Below are 20,987 nucleotides of genomic sequence, written 5' to 3' on the forward strand. Positions count from 1 at the left end.
TAACTTAATGCATTTTTCCATCTACAGGAAGCTTGGATTGGGAGAAGTGAAGCTAACCACCGTGTCTCTCCAATAGCTGATCGATCGATACATATCCTAGGGGGTTAGTGAAGACGTCCTGATTAGTAGAAAACTGATTTTTCCATAGATTCATAGTGCTAGACATGGAGGAAGATAGGGAAATACCTTTAATTTTATGATGACCTTTTCTGGCCCAGGGTAGAACATTGATAGAGTCCACCAAGGGAAGTTGATCTTAAGGGTAGAAGATGAGCAAGTAGAATTTGATGTTTTCAAGTCTATGAAGCATCCATCTGAATTAGATTATGTTTTAAGATTGATTTTCGACACCATGTATAGAGCAGAATTTGAAGAGAACTACCCAATTCTGCCTTTAGGAACGTTTGATGAATTCTAGAGACTAGGAGGAAGAAGTTCTTAGTGAAGAGATAAGGGAGTGTCTAAGATACTTAAGTGCTTTACCACCTTAGGTTGTCCCAAGGCTAAATTGATCAAGAATTGGAGCCGTGGAGTCTCAGTCATCTTACCGATACACAAGGCGCCTACACATTGAGCTCAAGCAAACTCATCTCCTCTAAGGTGATGCATTTTTAGAAGAGGGTAAAAGTCATATTAATGTTCTTTGAGTGTTGTAGAGGAAGAAAAAGTTGCTGGTATTTGGAAAATACAAGAAGGCCATTGGATGGACAATTGCGGATATCAAAGGTATCAGTCTTCAACTCACACATAAAGATCTTAATGGAGGAAAGTTACAAGCCTATTGTCCAACCACAGAGAAGATTGAATCCGTCAATGCAAGAAGTGGTCAAGAAGGAGGTGTTGAAGCTTTTAGATGCAGGAATAATATATCCCATTCGGATGGTGCTATAAGTGGTGATTCCAAAGAAAGGGGAGGACAGTGGCCAATGATAATAATGAGTGATTCCAATGCGAATGGTCCGGGATGGGGTATGTATTGACTACCGCAAACGATTCCGACTCGTAAGGATCATTTTCCATTGCCATCATCGATCAATGTTAGAGAGGTTAGCGGGCATGAGTCTACTATTTCCTTGATAGATATTTAGGCTACAACCAAATTGCCATAGCGTCGAGAAGATCAAGAGAATACTACTTTCACGGCCATACGGACCATTCGCCTATCGAAGAATGCCTTTTGGCTTGTAAAAGCTCCTACAACTTTTAACGTTGCATGATTCAATTTTTTCTGATAGGTTGAGAAGTCCATTGAAGTTTCATGGATGATTTTTCTGTTTTTGAAAATTCTTTTGATGAGTGTGTTAACTAATGTCTAATGTTTTGCAGAGATGTGTTGACACTAACTTGGTGCTCAATTGGGAAAGTCATTTCATGGTACGAGATGGGATCGTGTTAGGTCATCGGATATCAGCGAACGACATTGAGTGGATCGAGTGAAGATTGAAGTCATTGAGAAACTACCACCTCCAAATTTAGTGAAGGCTGTCAAGAGCTTCCTGGGCATGCAGGCTTTTATAGGAGATTCATATAAGATTTTTCTAAAATCTCTAAACCTCTTTGTGATTATTAGCTAAAGATGTTCCTTTTTTATTCAGTCAAGAGTGTTTAGATGCATTAAGAAAAAATTATTTCTGCTCCATTATTGTTGCGCCCGTTGGGAATTACCTTGAACTCATGTGTGATGCGAGTGATATGCTAGGGGGGGGGGGTAGGGGCGGTTCTTGTATGTGATTTATTATGCCAGTAAGACTTTAATGGGACCTCAGCTGAATTATGCCACTACTGAGAAAGAATTTTAGCAGTAGTGTTTTCTATTGATAAATTTCATTCCATTTGCTAGGTACCAAGGTCATCGTGTCAACTAACCATGCTGCATTGAAGTACTCCTAGCAAAACGGGACTCCAAGCCAAGATTATTGCGATGGGTATTGCTTTACAGGAATTCAACTTGAAGATCAAGGACAAGAAAGGAACGGAAAATCAAGTGGCTGATCATTTATCCGGTTGGAGTCCAATGAAGAAGTTCGAGAGGAAGAAAAGCCAATCAAAGAATACTTCCCAGATGAGCAATTGTTTGCTATTCAAGAAGGACCATGGTTGCGGACATTGTAATTATTTGGCGCGAAAGGTTATGCCCCCTGGAATGAACTCCAGAGACGAAAGAAATTTTTTGCAGATTTAAAGTACTACTTCTGGGAGGATCCATTTTTGTACAAGCATGGCGCTGAGCAGATTATAGAAGATGTGTGCCAGAGAAGAGATGACGAATATACTTTGTCACTGTATTCAATGGAAGTTGGTGGTCATTTTGGTTCGACAAAAACCGCCGCAAAAGTTCTTCAATCAGGATTTTTTGGCCTAATCTTTTTAAAGTGCTTTTCGTTTTGTTATGAGTTGTGATGAGTCAACGAGTGGGAATATTCTAGAAGAAATGCCATGCCTTTAAATAATATCCTAGAAGTAGAATTGTTTGATGTTTGGGGGATAGATTTTATGGGACCTTTTCCTTCTTTGTTTTCTAACTGTTTCATTTTGGTTGCTGTAGATTATGTGTCGAAGTGGGTGGAAGGTGCTGCATGCCAACAAATGATGCTTGTGTCGTTATCAAGTTTATAAAGAAAAATATCTTTCAAGGTTTGGCACGCCAAGAGCCATTACCAGTGATGGTGGTTTTCACTACACTCTCGAAAGGATGGGCAACTAAACTTGATGATGCACTATGGGCGTATAGGACGACATTCAAAACACCAATAGGAATGTCACCCTGGATGGTTTACGGAAAAGCTTGTCACTTGCTGGTGGAGTTAGAGCACAAGTCGTGGTTGGGCAGTAAAGTTTCTGATTTTGTCTACAAGCCGCTAGAGCCAAACGTTTACTGCACTATGAGAGGAGGTTTCACAAGAACATAGAAAAGCACCGGATTTACAACTAAGCAGTGGCATGACAAACACATGTGAACAAGGAATTCAAGGAAGATGACAAAAGTGCTGTTGGTCAACTCGGACTACGACTTTTCCAGGAAAATTGCGCTCAAGGTGGTCTAGCCATTCATCATTCATCGCGTGTTTTGCATGGGGCGATAGAGCTTAACCACCTGATGAAGGGAACATTCAAAGTCAATGGGCAAAGATTGAAACCCTATATTGAGAATGGAAATGACAACGAGATGGTTTCAATTCTTCTCCAGAATCCTAGTTGACGACAGAAAATGAGTCAAGCTTAAGACTTTAAACAAGCGCTTTGGGAGCAACTCAATATTTTGATTTCGGTTGTCTTTTTTTAATTTTTTTTTTTGAGTAATGAGGTTTCTGTTTCGTATGTCTTCTTTTTTGTGTTATGTTTTATGTGTTATGTTTCTAATTTTCGGATATTTTCAGGCGATGTTCAAACGCACGCAGGACAAATTAGAGACCTTACGATCGCCGCGGCGATACACTTTATCATTGACAGGAGCGCGAATGACGAGTATAATGAACCCAATTGTGATTGATCAGCTTGCGTAGCAACGCATTTCATACGCAGCGAGGTGAACTCAGAGCGACGCCATGACGATAACAACGATCGCCGCAGCGACGCATAAATCGTTGCAGCGATCGCACCAGGCCACGCGATTTCGCGTTTAAATCAGCCTGTGTCCCTTTTTCCTTAAAACTTTTCATATTACGAATCATCTCTTCCATAAGTGCTCTTCACCAAATTTTTTTCATTCCTCACAATTTCTTCAACCCACTTTCAATTTGACTCATTGCTTACTAACAATTCAAATTCCCACATTACGCAGATTAAGGAAGCAAGGGGAGAATTTGCGAAAAATCAGGTTAGGGTTTCGAAAAGCAAATTGGGGGTTCGAAAGTTCATCAAATTCATATCAATTCAAGGCATATTTGGATAGTACAAGGTTCAAGTAAGTGTTTCTCACCATTTTGCATTCTAATTTGGAAAAGTGGAATCCATTGATTTGAGTTTTGTGGGTGTGGTTGATCTTTGTTGATTGTTGAAAATTTGGAGAGATGGTGTGAATTTCGTGAAATTTGTGCAGTTGTTTTGGTGATTATTGCTTGATTGAAGAAGGGCAGTTGTCATTTGTCGGTATGGGTTGATTATTGTGATTGTGTTAAGTGTGAAAATTGGACGAGATTAAGTTGCTGTTGTGTTGATCTGTGTGTAGTGTTGTTGATTGACGAAACGCAGTTGTCGTTTGTGGGTATGGGTTGATTATTGTTGATGTTATTGAGTATTGAAAATTGGACAAGATTAAGTGTGTTCGTGATTGAATCTGTGTGTAGTGTTGCTTGATTGACGGAGCGCAGTTGTTGTTGTGGGAATGTGGTGATTTTCGTTGAGGATTGAAAAAATAGATTAAATTGGTGTGATTGAAATATTTGGATTAAGAGTGAAATGTGATAATGGCATCCAAAGAAAACCAGGAAGTGATAGGAGTGACAAAGGAAAAGGAAGGCCTCTAGAGATACCCGGTTTGTTGTCCAGCTGCCCAGGAAAGATATGAGATTTTGCAAAGAAACCGGGTGGATTTATTGAAGAGAGGGCTGGTATTTGCAGAAGCTTTTGAGGGAATAATTGGCGTGATTCAAGCTCTGGGTTGGGAGAAATTTTGTAAAGAACCCCGGCGTGCTGTTGCCTCTATGGTAAAGGAGTTCTATGCCAACGTTCCTGATAGCGTTGAGGGGGACATGGTAAGAGGTAAAGAGCATATTCAATGCAACTGCTATTAATCGGTTTATGGGTTGCCGCAAGTTGAGCTAGATGATGACGCCTATGCCGCATTTAAGCACCAAGTGGATTTTGACGCAGTAATTAATTCTTGACAGATGGGAAAACTAATGGTATTGCGGCTGGGGAACACATCCATTTTGACAGTAAGTTCTTGAACTCAACTTCGCGCATGTGGCTGTATTTTGTATGCGCTCGATTGATGCCATACAGCACATGAGCATGTTAGTTAAGCAGGGCGATTCTGATATTGCAATTCAGCAGAAGATGGAATGAATGTGGGTGAGATGAGATTACTTTCAAGAGATCACCCATTCAGCAAAGCGTACCAAGACTGGTTTTACTTTCCTCACCTGATCACTGCATTGTGAAGAAGCTGAAGTGCCATTGAATGCTGAAGAGGTTTTTATTTCGCAAGACGTGTGTTTACCATGCAATTTCTGCAAAATTTAACCAGTGGGGGCAGAGTAGAGGTATCTAGGCCAAAGCATCTCATCACCGAAGTTTCCCAAAGAGATCCATTGTCGAAGCTCCATGAAGACATCAAATAGTTGAAAACGCAACAGAATCACCAAGAAGCCTGGATGATGTGGATGAGTGGGACATGGTGCAACATTGTTAGAGTCATGAAAGTGACTCTACTTTGGTGACAAAAAGACCCTATGTGTTATTGAATTGAAGTTATATTGAGACAATTAAGAGAAATTATGAATTTATGTTTAAAAATCATATTTTGAGTTTTTCTTATCATTGGCATGTTTGGATTGAAATGAGATTGTGTAAGTTGATTTTAGGATGTGATTTATTTTCTAGGGTTAATGTTGTCATTTATGCCATTCAGGGGTCAAATTGTCATAATCTGGGGTTGATTTTGTCATTTTTAATATGCAGGGACAAAGGATATTTGCCGTAATGGGTATAACTTCCAGGTGATCACGTGAAAAAGGGGACGCCGCGCAAACAACCAAAACCCTAGCCCCCACCAGAATTGGTCGCCGGCCGACGACGTTCATCTTCCAGGCCGACGACCCTTATCTTCCGCGGCGTGCCTCCACCACAAGCCACCACCGTGAAACACGCGCTGCCGCGACGCTTCGCCTTCCCACCACCGCGCGTTTCGTCTTCCCGGCAGTTTTGGCAGTTTTTCGGCGACGTTCCAGCCCCCAACGGTAGATCTTCATCCCCAAGCCGGATCTAGCATTTCCAAGCTTCAGCCACGGCGAAAACCGCCGAAATCCGGGTTTACCGTCGCGCCTCTTCATTTTCCAGGCAGATCTTGCTCATTTTCGATGACTTCTCACCTCCCTAGGACCTGATCGAACTCCCCATCACCAGAGCTTTCCATTGGTACCTTCGGATCCCATTTCGCCACCGTTTTCCGGAGACCCACCGGAAAATTAACGTTTTCCGGCGAACTGCGGCTGTTCGTATTTCGAGCGTCGTTGGTCGTTTCGGCCCTTCTTCGCATCATATCGCTGTCGGTTACCTCCTCTTCGCCATGATCAGCTGTTTCACTGTTTCAGCCTCCGTCATCACCACCATGAGCGGCTAAGTTCCCGTTGTCCGTTACGGTGTAGGCAAGATCGAGATTGACTCACTAATCTCCTCATCAGCTCTCGACTAGTTGGATGAGCCGAATGTTGGATATTTGGTTAAGTTTCTTGTATTCAGATTATATTGTTTCGTTTCGTTTGTTTGCGATACTTTATATTTTCTGATACTCGACGTGTTGAATTGATAATGTCCATTGAGAATGTTTATTGATATATAATTTTTGCATAATTGAATGTGGTTTGAGATTATTGAATGTTGATTATGACTTAAATTGCTTCGGTACTGATTGCAATCAAGTTGTAGTCGTTTAAATACATTCTACTAGGATGCATTTATTGTGGAATTAGTTGATTGGATGATACAGGTTGATAGGTTGTACTTGTTAACGTTGTACCAACTAGTGGTGTTTAAAGGTTTAGCGTTTTTCGGTTAGTCGATGATAGTCTTTAACCAATCGATCTGTAACTAAGACGACAGGGAGACAGGATAGATTAATTCTAGATTGCTGGAGATATTTTTATTGATTTGCCTAGCCTTGTAGGTTTAGGAAATTGAAGAGCGAGGAGAGGAATTGTGAGAGGTGGTCTTGAGTCAAACGAACCGTAGCTAGCGACAACGTTTTAATATTGTTGTTTAGTTAGCAATTTATTTAATGCTTTTAATTTCCTGCAAGTAATTAGTTTCTTTAGTTTTAATCAATCATTCTGTCAATTTCTTTCGTTAACTCAAATATACATTAGGTCATTAGTCTTGCTCTCTGTGGATTCGACCCTGTTACGCGCTACTACGGTATAGGTTTAATTTGTGACCGTGAACACGGTCTAACAAAATTTACGTGTGTCTTACCATGCAATTTCTGCAAAATTTAACCAGTGGGGGCAGAGGAGAGGTATTAGGGCCAAAGCACTTCATCAACGAAGCTTTTCCAAAGAGATCAATTGTCGAAGCTCCATGAAGACATCAAACAGTTGAAAACTCAAAATAATCACCAAGAAGCCTGGATGACGTGGATGAGTGGGCAAATAAGGGTGCAACATAAGATGCAAAGATTGCAACTGCCCATGCTAGGATAGCAGCACCAGGGTGGAATGGACTGATTTTGTGTACCTAGCGGATGAGGACAAGGCGATGATCCTGATGAGGACTCTGAGGAGAGTATGGAGGAGTAGTTTGAGAGTTCAGTTGCGCTTGAATTACTATTGTCAATGCAATTTGTTTTGACATTTTATTTTTCTGTTTGGTGTACTTGCATTTTGTCTACTGTGTTCTTTGAGTCTTTGGAACTGTTAGTCTATTTTGTTTTATTCTTTGTTTTTTGTGTTCATGCTCTTTTTATCCATTCTTGTTTTTTGCATAACTCTGATGGCCGACAGGTCTGTTTAGTGGTTTTTTCTGTTTTGATAAATAACTGGTGTATACGACTGGACGCTTTATTTGTTGAGGAATGCGGTAACGTTTTCGTTCTTTTATTCTTACGCTTAACACTGGGGACAATGTTGATTTTATTGGTGGGGGTAGGAATTAAGAAAACTTAAATTGAGCAGAATTTTTTTTGGATTTAGAGAGCAGTTTTTCTCTGGTATTCTTTTATTAGGTTGTGAGCTTTTATTTTTGTCTCTTTGATGTAATCAATTGTCTTGATAGGAATGTGATTGCAATCATAGAACTATGAGGACATTAATTTTTACCGTTGCTTTCGGATAAGTGTGAATATTATGACATTGAGTTGAGACCTAGTGAACTGTAGATTGAAAGTGGTTCAGTCACTTACTTAGAGACATGTTATGTTAAAAGTTTTCATGATTTTATTGTGATCTCAACAAACTCTAGAACTCATTTGAAAATCACTCAAGGCAAAATCCAAAATTCACATCACTTAGGAATGATTAAGGCTATTTTGGACCGACTGAACATTTCAAGCCAACCCTTGTTATTGTTGTCACTAGTTAGCCCTTTGAGCCTTTTAAACACAATTTAGCCTGTTTTTCTTTCTTTGAACTTAATTTTTACCCTATCCTGATTATGAGCCTAAAATACAATCCTACCCATGTTAGCCTTAAGAGACTTTATTGTTTCTTCAAGCTTATTACGAGTTTTGGTAAGGAAGTGTGGTTGTCACAACCCACGTGTGCGAAGAACTTGTGGGGGGTGTGGAGTGTTGTAAGATTAGTGGGGATGTGCATATTTCTGCCTCTTATTTCTAAGTTAAAAAAAAAAAAAAAAATTAGGCATTGAAAAAGCATTGTGAGATTGGGAATTATGAAATTGAGTGGTTATCACTGTCAAAAGAAAGAGCTCAATAAGGACTGGGAAGCGACCGAGTGAAAAAGAGAAGTGTTGTGTAATAGAGTGAATGAAAATTTAGTCTCTTAATGTAATTGTTGTTAATTTCTCTTTCCGTTCTTTCATGAATCCTACCCCAGCTAACTTACAACCTTTATAAAGACCTATTGATCCAAGGTGATGTGAATTCTACATTAGTGGAGAGTGATGTGAAAAGTGAGCCTATTGAGTTGATTTCATGATTCGCATAAGTCATAACCCGAATACTAAGATCAAAAATTTTGTTCATGAATGTTGTGCATAACACCATCGAGTTTGTAGACTAATGGTTTGTGGATGTATGGATGTTCTAGGGTTGATAACAAAAATGAAATTGATGTTTGCATTGTCTATGAGTTTAGGTGATTTTTAATTAATCTATTGTTTCGTGTATATGCAATTTTTGAGACGTCTTTATGAATTGATCCAAGACTTTTTGTTAATGATTTTTTTTTAATGGTTGTGTTTGTGTACTTTTGGAGTTTAGGATACGTTTAGTATGGTGTTTGTGGGTATCATCGTTGGAAACCGTCCGAGACTACAACTCGTCCAACTAGGGCCACCTAGGGGTTAAAGGCTTGTTGCATATGCTAATGCAATCGTGTCAATCTACGAAAGTGTTTAAGATAGTTAGATTTAGGTTTTTAATTAGTTGTTTTCTGTCAAGCATAGAGACTTATTTTATCGCTTATTTTGCTAGGACTAGCAAAAAGCTGGTTGAGGGTTGTGATAAGAGCTTGAATTTATATTTTGTTAGTAATTTAATTGGTTTATTTATGGAAAAATGTGTTTAAAAGTGAAATTTGGATTATTTGTTTCATAATAACTATTATGGGATCACGGGTGCATGTTGAGTGTTTTCAGGTTTAAACAGGTTGTGAAGGGAAAAGGATGAGTCGATAGGATTCACGATGCGTAGGGACAAACGGCACAAGAATCAGGGTCGAAAAGAGGGAGTTGTGCACGTCGAAGAGTGTACGGAAAATCTGGAAATCTTCATCATGAGTATGTCTCAATGTTTCTATCATAAATACTAAGTTATCAAAGTCTGAATTTGCAATATCTGGTGGCGTTGGAAAGCTTATTCAGAGAGCTACAATGTTCGTGTTGATGACTTCATCTAATTCTGAAGGTTACAGATGCTTTGGACAGAAAGAACGATCACCATGCGACCATTTTATCACCGCGGTGATGGGTCACGGGTTTGTGTTAATCATTACCCTAATCCGAATCTGAATGGCTAAGCTTTCTAATCTTTTCCTAGTAGGCCAAGACAACCGAGGGATATAAAAGAGAGTTTTTAAGAAATTAAAGGACTTTGAAGGAGGAAGAGATGGCTACCAAGTTGGAGATCGGGACCTGGGAGCTCTCGTTCACCGATTAGAGAAGTTTTACTTTTTCTTTCTTGAACTGATGTCATTGAATAGAATGATGGTTTGTTATTTTCATTATGAACTAATTCTTTTCTAGGGCTACAGATATAGCCCAATTTATGAACATGTATTGATGTCGATGTGATTTTTTTTGAGCATGAATTCTAAGTTTTATTATCGTGTGTAATGCTTTCAATTCTCAAGGGCCCGAGAGTTAAATGATCATGGATTGGGTTGAGATCGAGAGATGAAACTGATTGTCTTAGGTAATAAACCATAGATTGAGCGAACGCTAGAAATAGGTACCGCGATCTGTGAGGCTCCGGAAATTCTATAGAACTAATGATCTCTCAGCTCCTAAATCCAACTTAGAGATAACTTGGGTGTGCTTAAGAGTTATTTGCTAATTTCTCGAGAGAGAGTTAGTGGAAATTAGGAGATTTGGCTTTTAAAATACGCTTAATTAGGTTAACAACAAATGTCAATGCATAGGATAAATTGGTGCGAAATCTATGCCCTAGGTTTGTCTATTGATCTTTTATCAAAGTATTTATAAAATTTGCATTTATTTAGTTTTTAGTTGTTTACTTTTCATTAATTCATTCTTTTAAATTCAGTTAATCAAATAGCAATAGAATATAATAGTTTGGTACTTGGTAGGTAGTTCCCTTGAGATTCGACAATCGTTTACTCGAGCTTTATTACTTGCACGATTTCGTACACTTGCGAATAGCTGTCAAATTCTTGGGAAAATTATCGTGGTCTCAGAGAATCATATATCATATGTTGTGAAAGCTAAAGAGAAAGCAAAGATGCAATTCGGATCAGAAACTCAAAAGAATAATTAAAAGGAGAAAAGCTGTAAGAATTTTTGATATTGATTAAGTAGAGACTGTGTGTATACATCTTACAAGTATAATATTATCCACATTCCTATATAACTGACCACCATCTGGTGTTTTATATTATGATGCCATCAAAGGTAATGCCAAGCCAAATATGGCAAAAAAATATCTTAGTATAAACGTCAAATAGGAAATAAATTATATTCTTGGGAAAATATCGATAATCAAATAAAAGAAATCATGCAAAAATAGAAATTAGTTCAATACTTAAATATAATCACTATCGCAAAACTTCAATCATTTCAAGACCAAATTTCCTTTGGAAAACTTATAAGGAACAACAAAAAGTAATGTAATTAGGAAAGTTTTCAATACCTTATGATATTAATTTAATGTTTATATGTTTCTTTGTTACATGCAAATCAAATATCAACTATCAAGATGTTATTCTTCAAAGTTCAGGGATTTATAACATAAGGTTGTAATTGTTAAAACCAACCAAAATTTTGTTAAATATAAACTTTTCTACAAAGGACATTACCTAATTAAATTCAATTTTCTCGCTTTTTTCTTTCAAACATTTGGTGAAATTTGAGTGGTGTAGTATCCTTAGATATATTTGAGTATTTAAAAATTTGTATATGTTAGAAATAGACTCCTTTTGTCAGCTTGTGAAAGTCCCGCATGGTTTGTAAAACCATACAAAGGCTTACCTTAATTAGAGCATCTTCAATAGTGTCTCTTATTTTGAAAAACATATTTATATAAATAAAGAGCTTTTTATTAATTTTTAAATATAAAGAACATAATTTTTATTCAAATCCAATAGACTCTTTAAATTTAATGAATATGCTCTTTATTTTAAGAAAGTGATTTATTAAGAAAGAGATTAATGGGAGAGAGAGATTAATAAATAAAATGCATAGAAATTGTGTTTATTAATTAAATTAGGATAGAGAGTGAAATTTGACTCTTTAATGTGGAGAGTCAAACTCACTATCTAATTTATATTTTAAAGATAAGAGTATGTGCACTCTTGTTTTTAGGATAGACTCTTATAATAAAAAGTTTAGGTCATATAAGAGTCATTTGGAGATGCCTTAGTCCTACATATCACCTGGCAAAATGGGTCCATACTGTGGGTGAACTCATACCCATCAAAATAATATAGGGTACGGGTCTACCATTATAGACCCTTTTTATTTTACTTGGATCTACCCTTTTTTTTTGGCGGGTGGGCCGGGTATACCCACGAGTCCCCGTGAAAAAAAAAAAAAAGTTATCTAAATCCAATTCCTCAAAACACTTCTGTCATCAAAACCGGCCAGTAAATCGATTTGGGAGCTAGGTACAATCAAGATCTTTTTCTCTTCTCTCACTTAAGCACCTAATTGAAGATAAATCAGCTGCTGCATTTGGCATTTTGGTACAGTAAGTAATCTCTTCTCTTCTCTTTGAATCAGTTTTGTACGAATTGTTTTAACCATAACTATGTTTTGGACTCACATGTTGTGCACGTAGGTTGGGTGTTCGTTGCCACATACTTCGACACCTAGTGGGCAAAGTGCAGGGGAAAGGTTGGTGAGTCGTCGGCGGTATGGAAAACGGCTAGGGGGTTCAATCAATCAACACAAAATCACTCAAAAACAATCCTCAACCTTAGAGTACTCCAAATCCCGTTCAATCAACTCTAACAATTACCACTCTAATCGCAACAAGAAACCCAAAAAAAAACTAGTGAAAAGGCTCGCGACAGATGCTAATTTTCATAAGCTCGGCCAAATAGAATCATATGTTTTTTAATTAATTACTAATCTCAAATAATTGCCAAAATAAACTTCCCCAACATGTGTTAGGTTCTAAACTTCCGATTAAGATTTAAATTTCGAGGGGGGTAAGATATAAACTTCCGTTAAGTAGTAAGTAGGGAAAATATCTCATCGAAATAAAAACTAAATATATTTAAGGAAATGAATTTCTTTGGACTAATATATATATATTCTTTTTTTTTTCTCTTTCAAAAATATTACGGTTTTTAAGTACAGATTCACAAATGAAGTCAAGTTGGTAAGAAAATTATTCTAGTTAATTAGCCGATAAAATCTTGAAATCTGTTTACGTATGCATTGAGGATACACAGCTTCTTGCATTTGCAGACTGGTTTGTACGGACATAAAACGGCGTTCATCATGCAATTTCCTCTCCCTAGAAGCAACAATTGATACTCGTCATTCTTCAATTAATTAATTTCAATGATATATGCATTATGAATTATCAAAATTAAGTTTAGTCCTATCTTTGTCCAAGAATGAAATTTTATTTGATGATGTTAAATTGCATTCCATTTATTTTCCAAATAAATAAAATAAAAATGTCATTCAGGTTTAAGTTATCATAAAAAAAAATAATTAGATTTTATTTTATTTGATTATGATTTTGAAACGAATTTATAATAATAATTATTGCGATTTTAGTCAAACTCAAGATCTACTGCCCATCATATAATCTATGCATGCAAAAAATAGGGATTAGAGCAAGAGATACTATTAATTAAGTTAATATGAATGACAAAGAAATATATATCAAAGATTGCCAATGAGAAAATAAATTGTAGAAATTAACATGGGTTGGGACTAGGGTTATAAAAAGCCTGTCGGACCGAGCCTAGGCATTACCTGCCATCCCCTTAATGGGTCCGGGCCTGGGCCTGGTCATGGGGGCCTACCATTGCATCTCTATCGAGGTGTTTCTGATTCAAAATTGGTGAAATTGGCACTGTGCGGTTTCGATTTTGTCCACCACTTCAGGAAACAGAATCGAACTACTTCCAATTTTGGTACTATCGAATTCTTCGAAGAGACCATTATTATCATAATTCATCTAGGATCTGTATCTTAGACTGTATGGATCCCTTTTCTACTAAGGTAAGGGAATTAACAACTTCCTATTCATAACCTCAACCACCAAAGACTCATAGTCCTACTAGGATTCGAAGACCTACAAACTGCTATATAAGCAGAGGCCTACCCTCTCACAATTCATCATATACAACCTTAAAACCCCCAGTTCTCACCGTGAGGTTTAAGTAAAAACGTAGGTCAATAGGTGATCTTGGATCAATGGACCTGGGCCCAAATGGATCGATGAGGCCTAAGTAAATTGGGGCCGCATTGAGGGGTAATCAGTGAATAACTTGGTAGGTGTAATGAGCGAACCCAATAAATGGATTTTTGTGGTGGGCCCAATCAGAATTGGATATTGCTCTGAGCTCCGTTAAAGGTGTTTCGTTTTTGGGTCTATTGAGACCGATGACATTTTTTGACCTTAACAATATGAAATAAAAAAGGTAACAAAACGGAGAGAAAAAATGATGAAATTTGTGACTCTTGAAACTAAGTCTTTTACACTAGCTGAGCCCCTCGATGCTTAAGTCATATACACAATAAAATAAATAAAATAAAAAGAGTAGTAAAACAGAGAGAAAAATTATGTAATTCGTGATTCTTTAGAACTAAGTCTTTTACCCTTAGCCCCCTGGGGGAGTTTATTAATCTATCCTTTGAGATCATGTGGAGTGTTTATAGGGTGTTTGGCCATGAATTCTGGTGGCATCGTGGTGCCAAGCATGGTGGCTGGTGGTCATGTTCTTAATTGGAACGATGAGATAGTGAGAAGTTAATCTCCTAAGAAATAGGGAGTGGAAGTTATCTTATAATTGGAAGCAAACATATCATAGGTGGTTGACGATCATCGTCTTCTGTGTGCCATGTGTCCGTCACTTACTCCACTTAATTGATGGGTAATATACGTTGAAAAACGCTTCTTATTAACTCTCTCTCACAAACACGACGTGGTAACTCGTAATGGGTTTCGTTTAATTAATTACGAGCTGTCTAGAGAAAGTTAATGAAAATGTTTTATCAGCTTGGACCGCTTTCCCTTGGGACAGACTTCTCGGGTTTGGGCCACAGACATCCCAAACCTTAATCTGGCCCATTTTCAATATTTTTAAATTCTAGACCCTTGTTGGGATTCCTGACCCGTTTATTTGAGCTTTCAGTCAGACTTTATGATTTGGGCTAGGGTATTTTATCCCCAACAATCATTATAATTTATAAAGAATTTCCTCAAATTAAGTTCCTTAAGTAATCCAATACATGCATTACAAAAAAGATTACTACCTCTCTTTTTGTGACCAGATGAAACCTTTTAACTATTAGGGTTACTTTTACCAGGATCTTGTTTCACGGATGAACAAAGAAGACATAAAAGATGTTGTTGAAGAAATCAATAAATTATATTTGTAAGGTTTATGAGTCATGGATTACATCAACGGGTTCTTTTACTGGCATATTGTGTATTATTAAGGCTGTTCCCATATTTGTTTTTGTTATTCTTCATCATCTTTTGAGATTGGATTGTGACGCTATTTTTTTTTTTTTTTTAATGCGGTTGAGAGATTCGAATAAAATTTTGGACCTTAAAATAATGTCCACGTCCCACTACCATTTCTACACCAAATCATTTACACCTTATTATCCTTGAGAAATTTTATTATTTTAATGCAATAAGCACTGTGTTCCATAAGTCGTCAAATAAATTATCTTGAAACGTCAAGTCTTTTCTTATATACAAGTGTATGACAAGTCTACATCATATATGTATGAATAAAAATATGTTCGGGGTGAGTTGGGCTGAAAATATCCGTATAGGAGCGACAAAGGTAGGGAGATTTAGAGCGCCAGAGAGTTTTGGATGGAAGAGGCTAAAGGAGTGGTGAAGCACGTGTTACTCGCTAGGTTCAAAGACGAGGTAAAATCAGATCAAATTGACAGCTCATCAAGGTATGCAATCTCGTCAAACTCCGAACATGAAGTCTTTTCAATGGTAATATGATAAACACTCAATATGCGATCTTGTTTAGCTATTGTTTTTATGGGTTATGTGGTTTTTCGAGTTTTGGAAATCCTGCTTTGGTGTTTTTGATGGCGCCTTATTGAAAGATTAGAATACTCTTTCTGGGATTCAAAAGCAGGGCACTTACATTCTGTGAAGAATTTACCAAACCTCGAGTTATTGTCTCTTAACCTTTACATAAGCAGGTTTTGATGCAAAGCTTGAGACCTGGTGGCTCATGTAAGTAGTATTGCTGCCTCATAGCGTTTAACAAATTACGCTTATAATATACTTCTCTGGATCTACACACTTTCTGGAAAATGGCGATGTTTAAAACCATAATTTAGTGGGGTTTGGTGCCTGAGTTCAAAAAGATTGACCCTTTTGCCATTTTGTTATGTGTTGCAACAGGGGACGGAGTGAGTATTGAGAATCTGCATCAAGGTTTCACTCATATCTTTGAATCTACCTTTGAGAGCACAGAGGGTGTTGCAGAGTATGTGCTCATCCTGCGCATGTTGAATTTGCAAACTGTTCCTGTCCCATTTGGATAAAGTTCTTGTGATAGACTACAACATACTACTTTGCGTTCTGAATTGTACTGGTAATTCAGTCAAACTGTATTGCTTTGTTATCTTTGGATATTAGGTCCATCATCTTGAATAAGATTGGGAAACATATAAATGTAATGCTGATGATGGTGAAATAACATTATGCTGTAAATCTAATATAAGAGAATAATTGGATACCCCTCACTTCTGTCTGTTCTTTTCACATATAGCTTTTGGAATGTTTTTAGATTATAAATTGAACTATGTTGATGAAAGATATTGGTCCCTGGGCCCTTATATCCATATGTTCAATAAAATATGCTTGCTTACACTTTTGCTCTCCAAAGTTATTCATATTAAGGCTGATGCTGATCCAATGTGTTATGAGATATTAACTTATCTGGTGAACACAATGTGCTTCTCTAGGATCAATGATCATATGGGTAATACTCCAAAAATTTTACTGCTAAGTGAATGACTAGGTGGAGTCTGCACATAGAGAAAAAAATATTTGAAGTTATTGACTGCAAACTGCTTTTAAAACTTTATTAAATAGTATCTGTGTTGAAATCCATACTTGATGGATACACTGCCACCGTGACTAAAGCAATTTGTTAGAAACAAACACGTTTCATCGGGGTATAAGGTTAGCAATAACCAAAATAATACTACAAATGTTATTTAGATCCTGGTTGCCCTTCAGGACTGGAGGATCCGCTGGGAGCCTTTTAATTATCATCACAATCGCCGGCTTCATCCATGGAAGCTGAAGCTGAGAAATTGACACCCATTGGATCACCGTGTTCAAGTGTTGTTGAGCATCACCAAGGTCACAATGGCATTATCATATGCCAGAGCAAGTTGCGTATCCCTCCTTAAGTTTAGTATTAGTTGTTTTTGGGACTAATGATTGAATTATTTGAAGAGTTTCTGTAGCATTAGAAGTGCCAAGTCAATAGTGATTTTGGCTGACCTGGAAGATCTGCAGTACTTGCTCCAGGAGCTTGATAAGACCCCCAAGCAGAAAGAAGGATTCTGTGTCTTGGAAAAATGTCATTAATAACACCCTTTGTCACCTTCACATTTAGCCTTTCTAATGAAGGTGCAACGAATAGCATCCCAGTAGAATGAAGCAGTGGAATTATTGATATTTAAATTTAATTTATACAATATTATCAACCGCCGGATTCCCCTCTAACAACTATAACTATTCACTTTCAGTCATCATTCTCTTTGACAATAGAAAAATATATTATTCTTCTCTAAATTCCTTCACATTTAGTCAATTGCAGATTCAATGACTTACGTATCAATAGAACTAGAATAGCAATGGACGTGGCCACAAAAAGTTTAATCAACCAAGACCAAAAGGATCTTTGAGCTTCAAAGTGCTCTACACTTTAAAATGTTTTACCACGACAACCTCCAGTAGTGCGAATGCACTCTTTTATCAAAAACTGTAGAGGGCTGCCCAATTTCAGTTTCCTTGCCTTTACATAAAAATCTGATAGACAGATAAATACACAGCACAATCAGCAGTTGTATTTTCCTCTGTCACGAAGGAAAGCGAAACTGTAAAATCCAAAATAGGTCCACTGATATAGTTTCCTTAATTTATTATTTCTTCCTTTGCTGTCGGGACCAAATTAATTTGCTTCTTATATACTGTGTGATGTAACATGTACTGATGAATCTAGTGTATGGAAATTGAAGGATACTTACAAAAATCACTCTGACCATCAAGTTACTCATGTGAATATTCTGATGTATAGGAATTTTTAACTGAGAATTAAAATGCTTATGTCCAGCTAAGATTCCAAATGGAATTTATATTAAAAGATCCATGAATGTTTCTTGTTGCCCTCTGTTAAAACAAATATGTCTGGGAATTTATTTGTAGTAAGTTTACTGTTGAGTCGATTTGTTGTGGTTGGAAAGGCTAGGTGTTTATTTTTACAATACATCTCTGTATAAGTTTCATTTTTCATTACATAAATGGCAAACTTAAAGAGCTCGGTACATCAAACATATATAATAAACATAATTGCACTTGCAAAAATGTGCATATTTAGCCTGAGAAGTTTTACTCGCAACAAACAAATTGTAGAGCAAATTAAAGTTAAGTGGTTTTGAGAACAAGTTGTGAGATCTAGTGGTGACTTGTGTTATTTGTTTGGACTGCCATTCTGATCTGGCTCGGACTATCTCAGCCTTATCAGCTTGCATACGAAGTAGATGTGTGTATTCCAAGTCTACAATGCGATTACCTAATTCCCTTCGGATTGCATAAAATAGATTTTGTTTCGATTTTACAAGCTATGAATTTAATTAGTTTCCTTATGAAATGGTTTATAATCAGCATATTAATTTATATTTAAATTTATGCATTACGTTATTAATATCAATCTCTTTTCACTTAGATTTATTGAGTGGATGGATTGTTGTTGTGCTGGAATTGAGATGACCAACATTAATGGCGGAGAAGAGCTTCATTTTCCAGTTTCTCCGGTTCTTCCTTGTAGGGATGTTATAATTCAGCATCCAAGAACTGAATCTTGTGAACTTCTTTCTCAGCTTCCTTCTTCTTTTCCCCTAGACTCCGGGTAAATATTTTTATATATATTCATCAACTTTTCTTAATTACTTATATATATATATATATATATTTCAATTATATAACTAGCTATTTGATCTCATAATTATTCAGGATTAATCATGCACAGACCTTGATTTCAAACCATCCAAGTTGGATAAACTTCTCTAATAGCTCACATGGAGATGTTATGAAGGTATATAAATTCCCTTTAATTTTGAAAATATTAATATCCTATTAAAAACATTCATACTTATTGATATAACACAGAATTTATGTGCATCCGTTGCACATTTCCCCGCTTTAAAAATTGATCTAACATTACATTCCTTGTGATAATTTTCAGGAAACAGTTTGGACTAGGGTCTTGATACCAGTGGTGGGAGGATTGGTTGAGCTGTTAGCAACTAAAGAAGTATACACTGCCCTCTCCACTTATTCTTTTTGTCTAACATATAAGATTAATTTGAGAAACCTAACTAGACAGTTGTATGTGCTACCGCTGATGCATGATATTTTCAGGTACCTGAAGATCCACATGTGATTGATTTTATCACAACGCAATGCAGCATATCAATGGGGCAGGAAGCTGCAATGGTTACTACAAGCAACATGGATGCTAATTTCTCTTCACCAGTTAATAATGTGCATGAAAATGGACGGTCAGATTCAATCTCGGATTGCAGTGACCAGATTGATGATGAGGATGATGCCAAGTATCGGAGGAGAACTGGGAAGGGACCTCAAGCTAAAAACCTTGTAGCTGAGAGGAAAAGAAGGAAGAAACTTAATGACAGGCTTTATGCTCTTCGAGCTTTGGTTCCGAAAATTTCAAAAGTAAACCATTCTTCCTTTTAATTTGATCTTTTATCTTCTAACAATAAATTGTATCAGTATTATAGAATGATTTGATGTTTGATGTTTTCAGATGGATAAAGCTTCAATCCTTGGTGACGCAATAGACTTTATAAAGGATTTGCTAAAGGAAATAAAAGAGCTTCAAGATGAACTGGAGGAGAATTCAGATGATGAAGGGAGCGCCAAGAACAATAATACAAGCATGAATGTTAACCACAACATCGTGAAGCCAGAAATTTTCAGTCAAAGTGGTGGGTTTCATTTGGGTGCAACTGCTTCAGGTAATAGCAGTACTCTTCCTAAAGTTCAGAATCAAGACCTAGAAATCACTAATGACAAGACACAACAAATGGAGGTAACGTACTGTAAAATCTAAATATAATATCTTCTTCCTCTTTTAAATTAGACTTTCAATATGTTAATTTTACTGTATCGAACAAATGTACATTTGAAGGTGCAAGTTGAAGTGGCTCCATTAGATGGTAACGAGTTCTTTGTTAAAGTGTTTTGCGAATACAAGCCTGCTGGATTTGTAAAATTGATGGAAGCTTTGAATTCATTGGGTCTGGAAGTGACAAATGCGAATATAACCCGTTTTAGGGGACTTGTTTCAAATGTTTTCAAAGTGAAGGTAAAATTATGAACACGTTTTTAGATAGCAAAATTAAAACTACTCTTTTTATTTTAATTGTTCTGATTATTATAACTTCTTGATGGCAGAAAATGGATAACGAGATTGTTCAAGCTGATCATCTGAGGGATTCATTGCTGGAGCTAACAAGAAACCCGTCTAGAGTATGGCCTCATGAGATTGCAAAAACTTCAGAATGCATCAATGGAGTGGAGTATAATCCTCCTCCTCATCATCATCAAGAGCACCACCTTCACAATCACCAAATGAGTTTCCACCACCTTCACAAGTAAAAACATAATGGTAATGGTTAGAATAAGAGGGGCTACAGTGGAAAATGCTTTTGTTCCCGGTTTAGATTTGGTGGTGGTAGTGGAGGGAATGGTTTCACTGATTTTATGAACGGTTGTGGGCAATTGATGCAATCTTTTTTAATGGATTTTCCTTTGATTAACTGGAGGGCGGATGTAATGCCAATTCATTAATAAGCTCAAGAAATCTCATTTTTAAATAATTTTTATCATCACAAATTTATTTATATAGTGAATTATTCCGTTATAACTTCAATTTCCTATTCTTCATAAATATTTTTACCACCTCATATTTATAACGTAAACTTTGGGTCTGTTTGTT

At 36.8% G+C, this 20,987-nt stretch overlaps 1 protein-coding gene across 1 annotated transcript; it reads left to right on the plus strand.

Annotated features, from left to right (window-relative positions):
* The first annotated feature begins 1,921 nt into the window (after positions 1 to 1,921).
* LOC116126020 (transcription factor ABORTED MICROSPORES-like) lies at positions 1,922 to 20,647 on the plus strand. Its single transcript, XM_031411716.1, has 12 exons — positions 1,922 to 2,108; positions 2,177 to 2,372; positions 2,546 to 2,892; positions 4,489 to 4,701; positions 16,133 to 16,217; positions 18,693 to 18,875; positions 18,980 to 19,061; positions 19,212 to 19,280; positions 19,388 to 19,702; positions 19,794 to 20,078; positions 20,178 to 20,354; positions 20,444 to 20,647. The coding sequence occupies exons 1-12, from the start codon at positions 1,922 to 1,924 to the stop codon at positions 20,645 to 20,647; spliced, it is 2,343 nt and encodes a 780-aa protein (XP_031267576.1).
* The last annotated feature ends 340 nt before the right edge of the window (positions 20,648 to 20,987 follow it).

Source organism: Pistacia vera, unplaced genomic scaffold (genome assembly GCF_008641045.1).
Source record: "Pistacia vera cultivar Batoury unplaced genomic scaffold, PisVer_v2 Contig174, whole genome shotgun sequence".
Taxonomy (NCBI): Eukaryota; Viridiplantae; Streptophyta; class Magnoliopsida; order Sapindales; family Anacardiaceae; genus Pistacia; species Pistacia vera.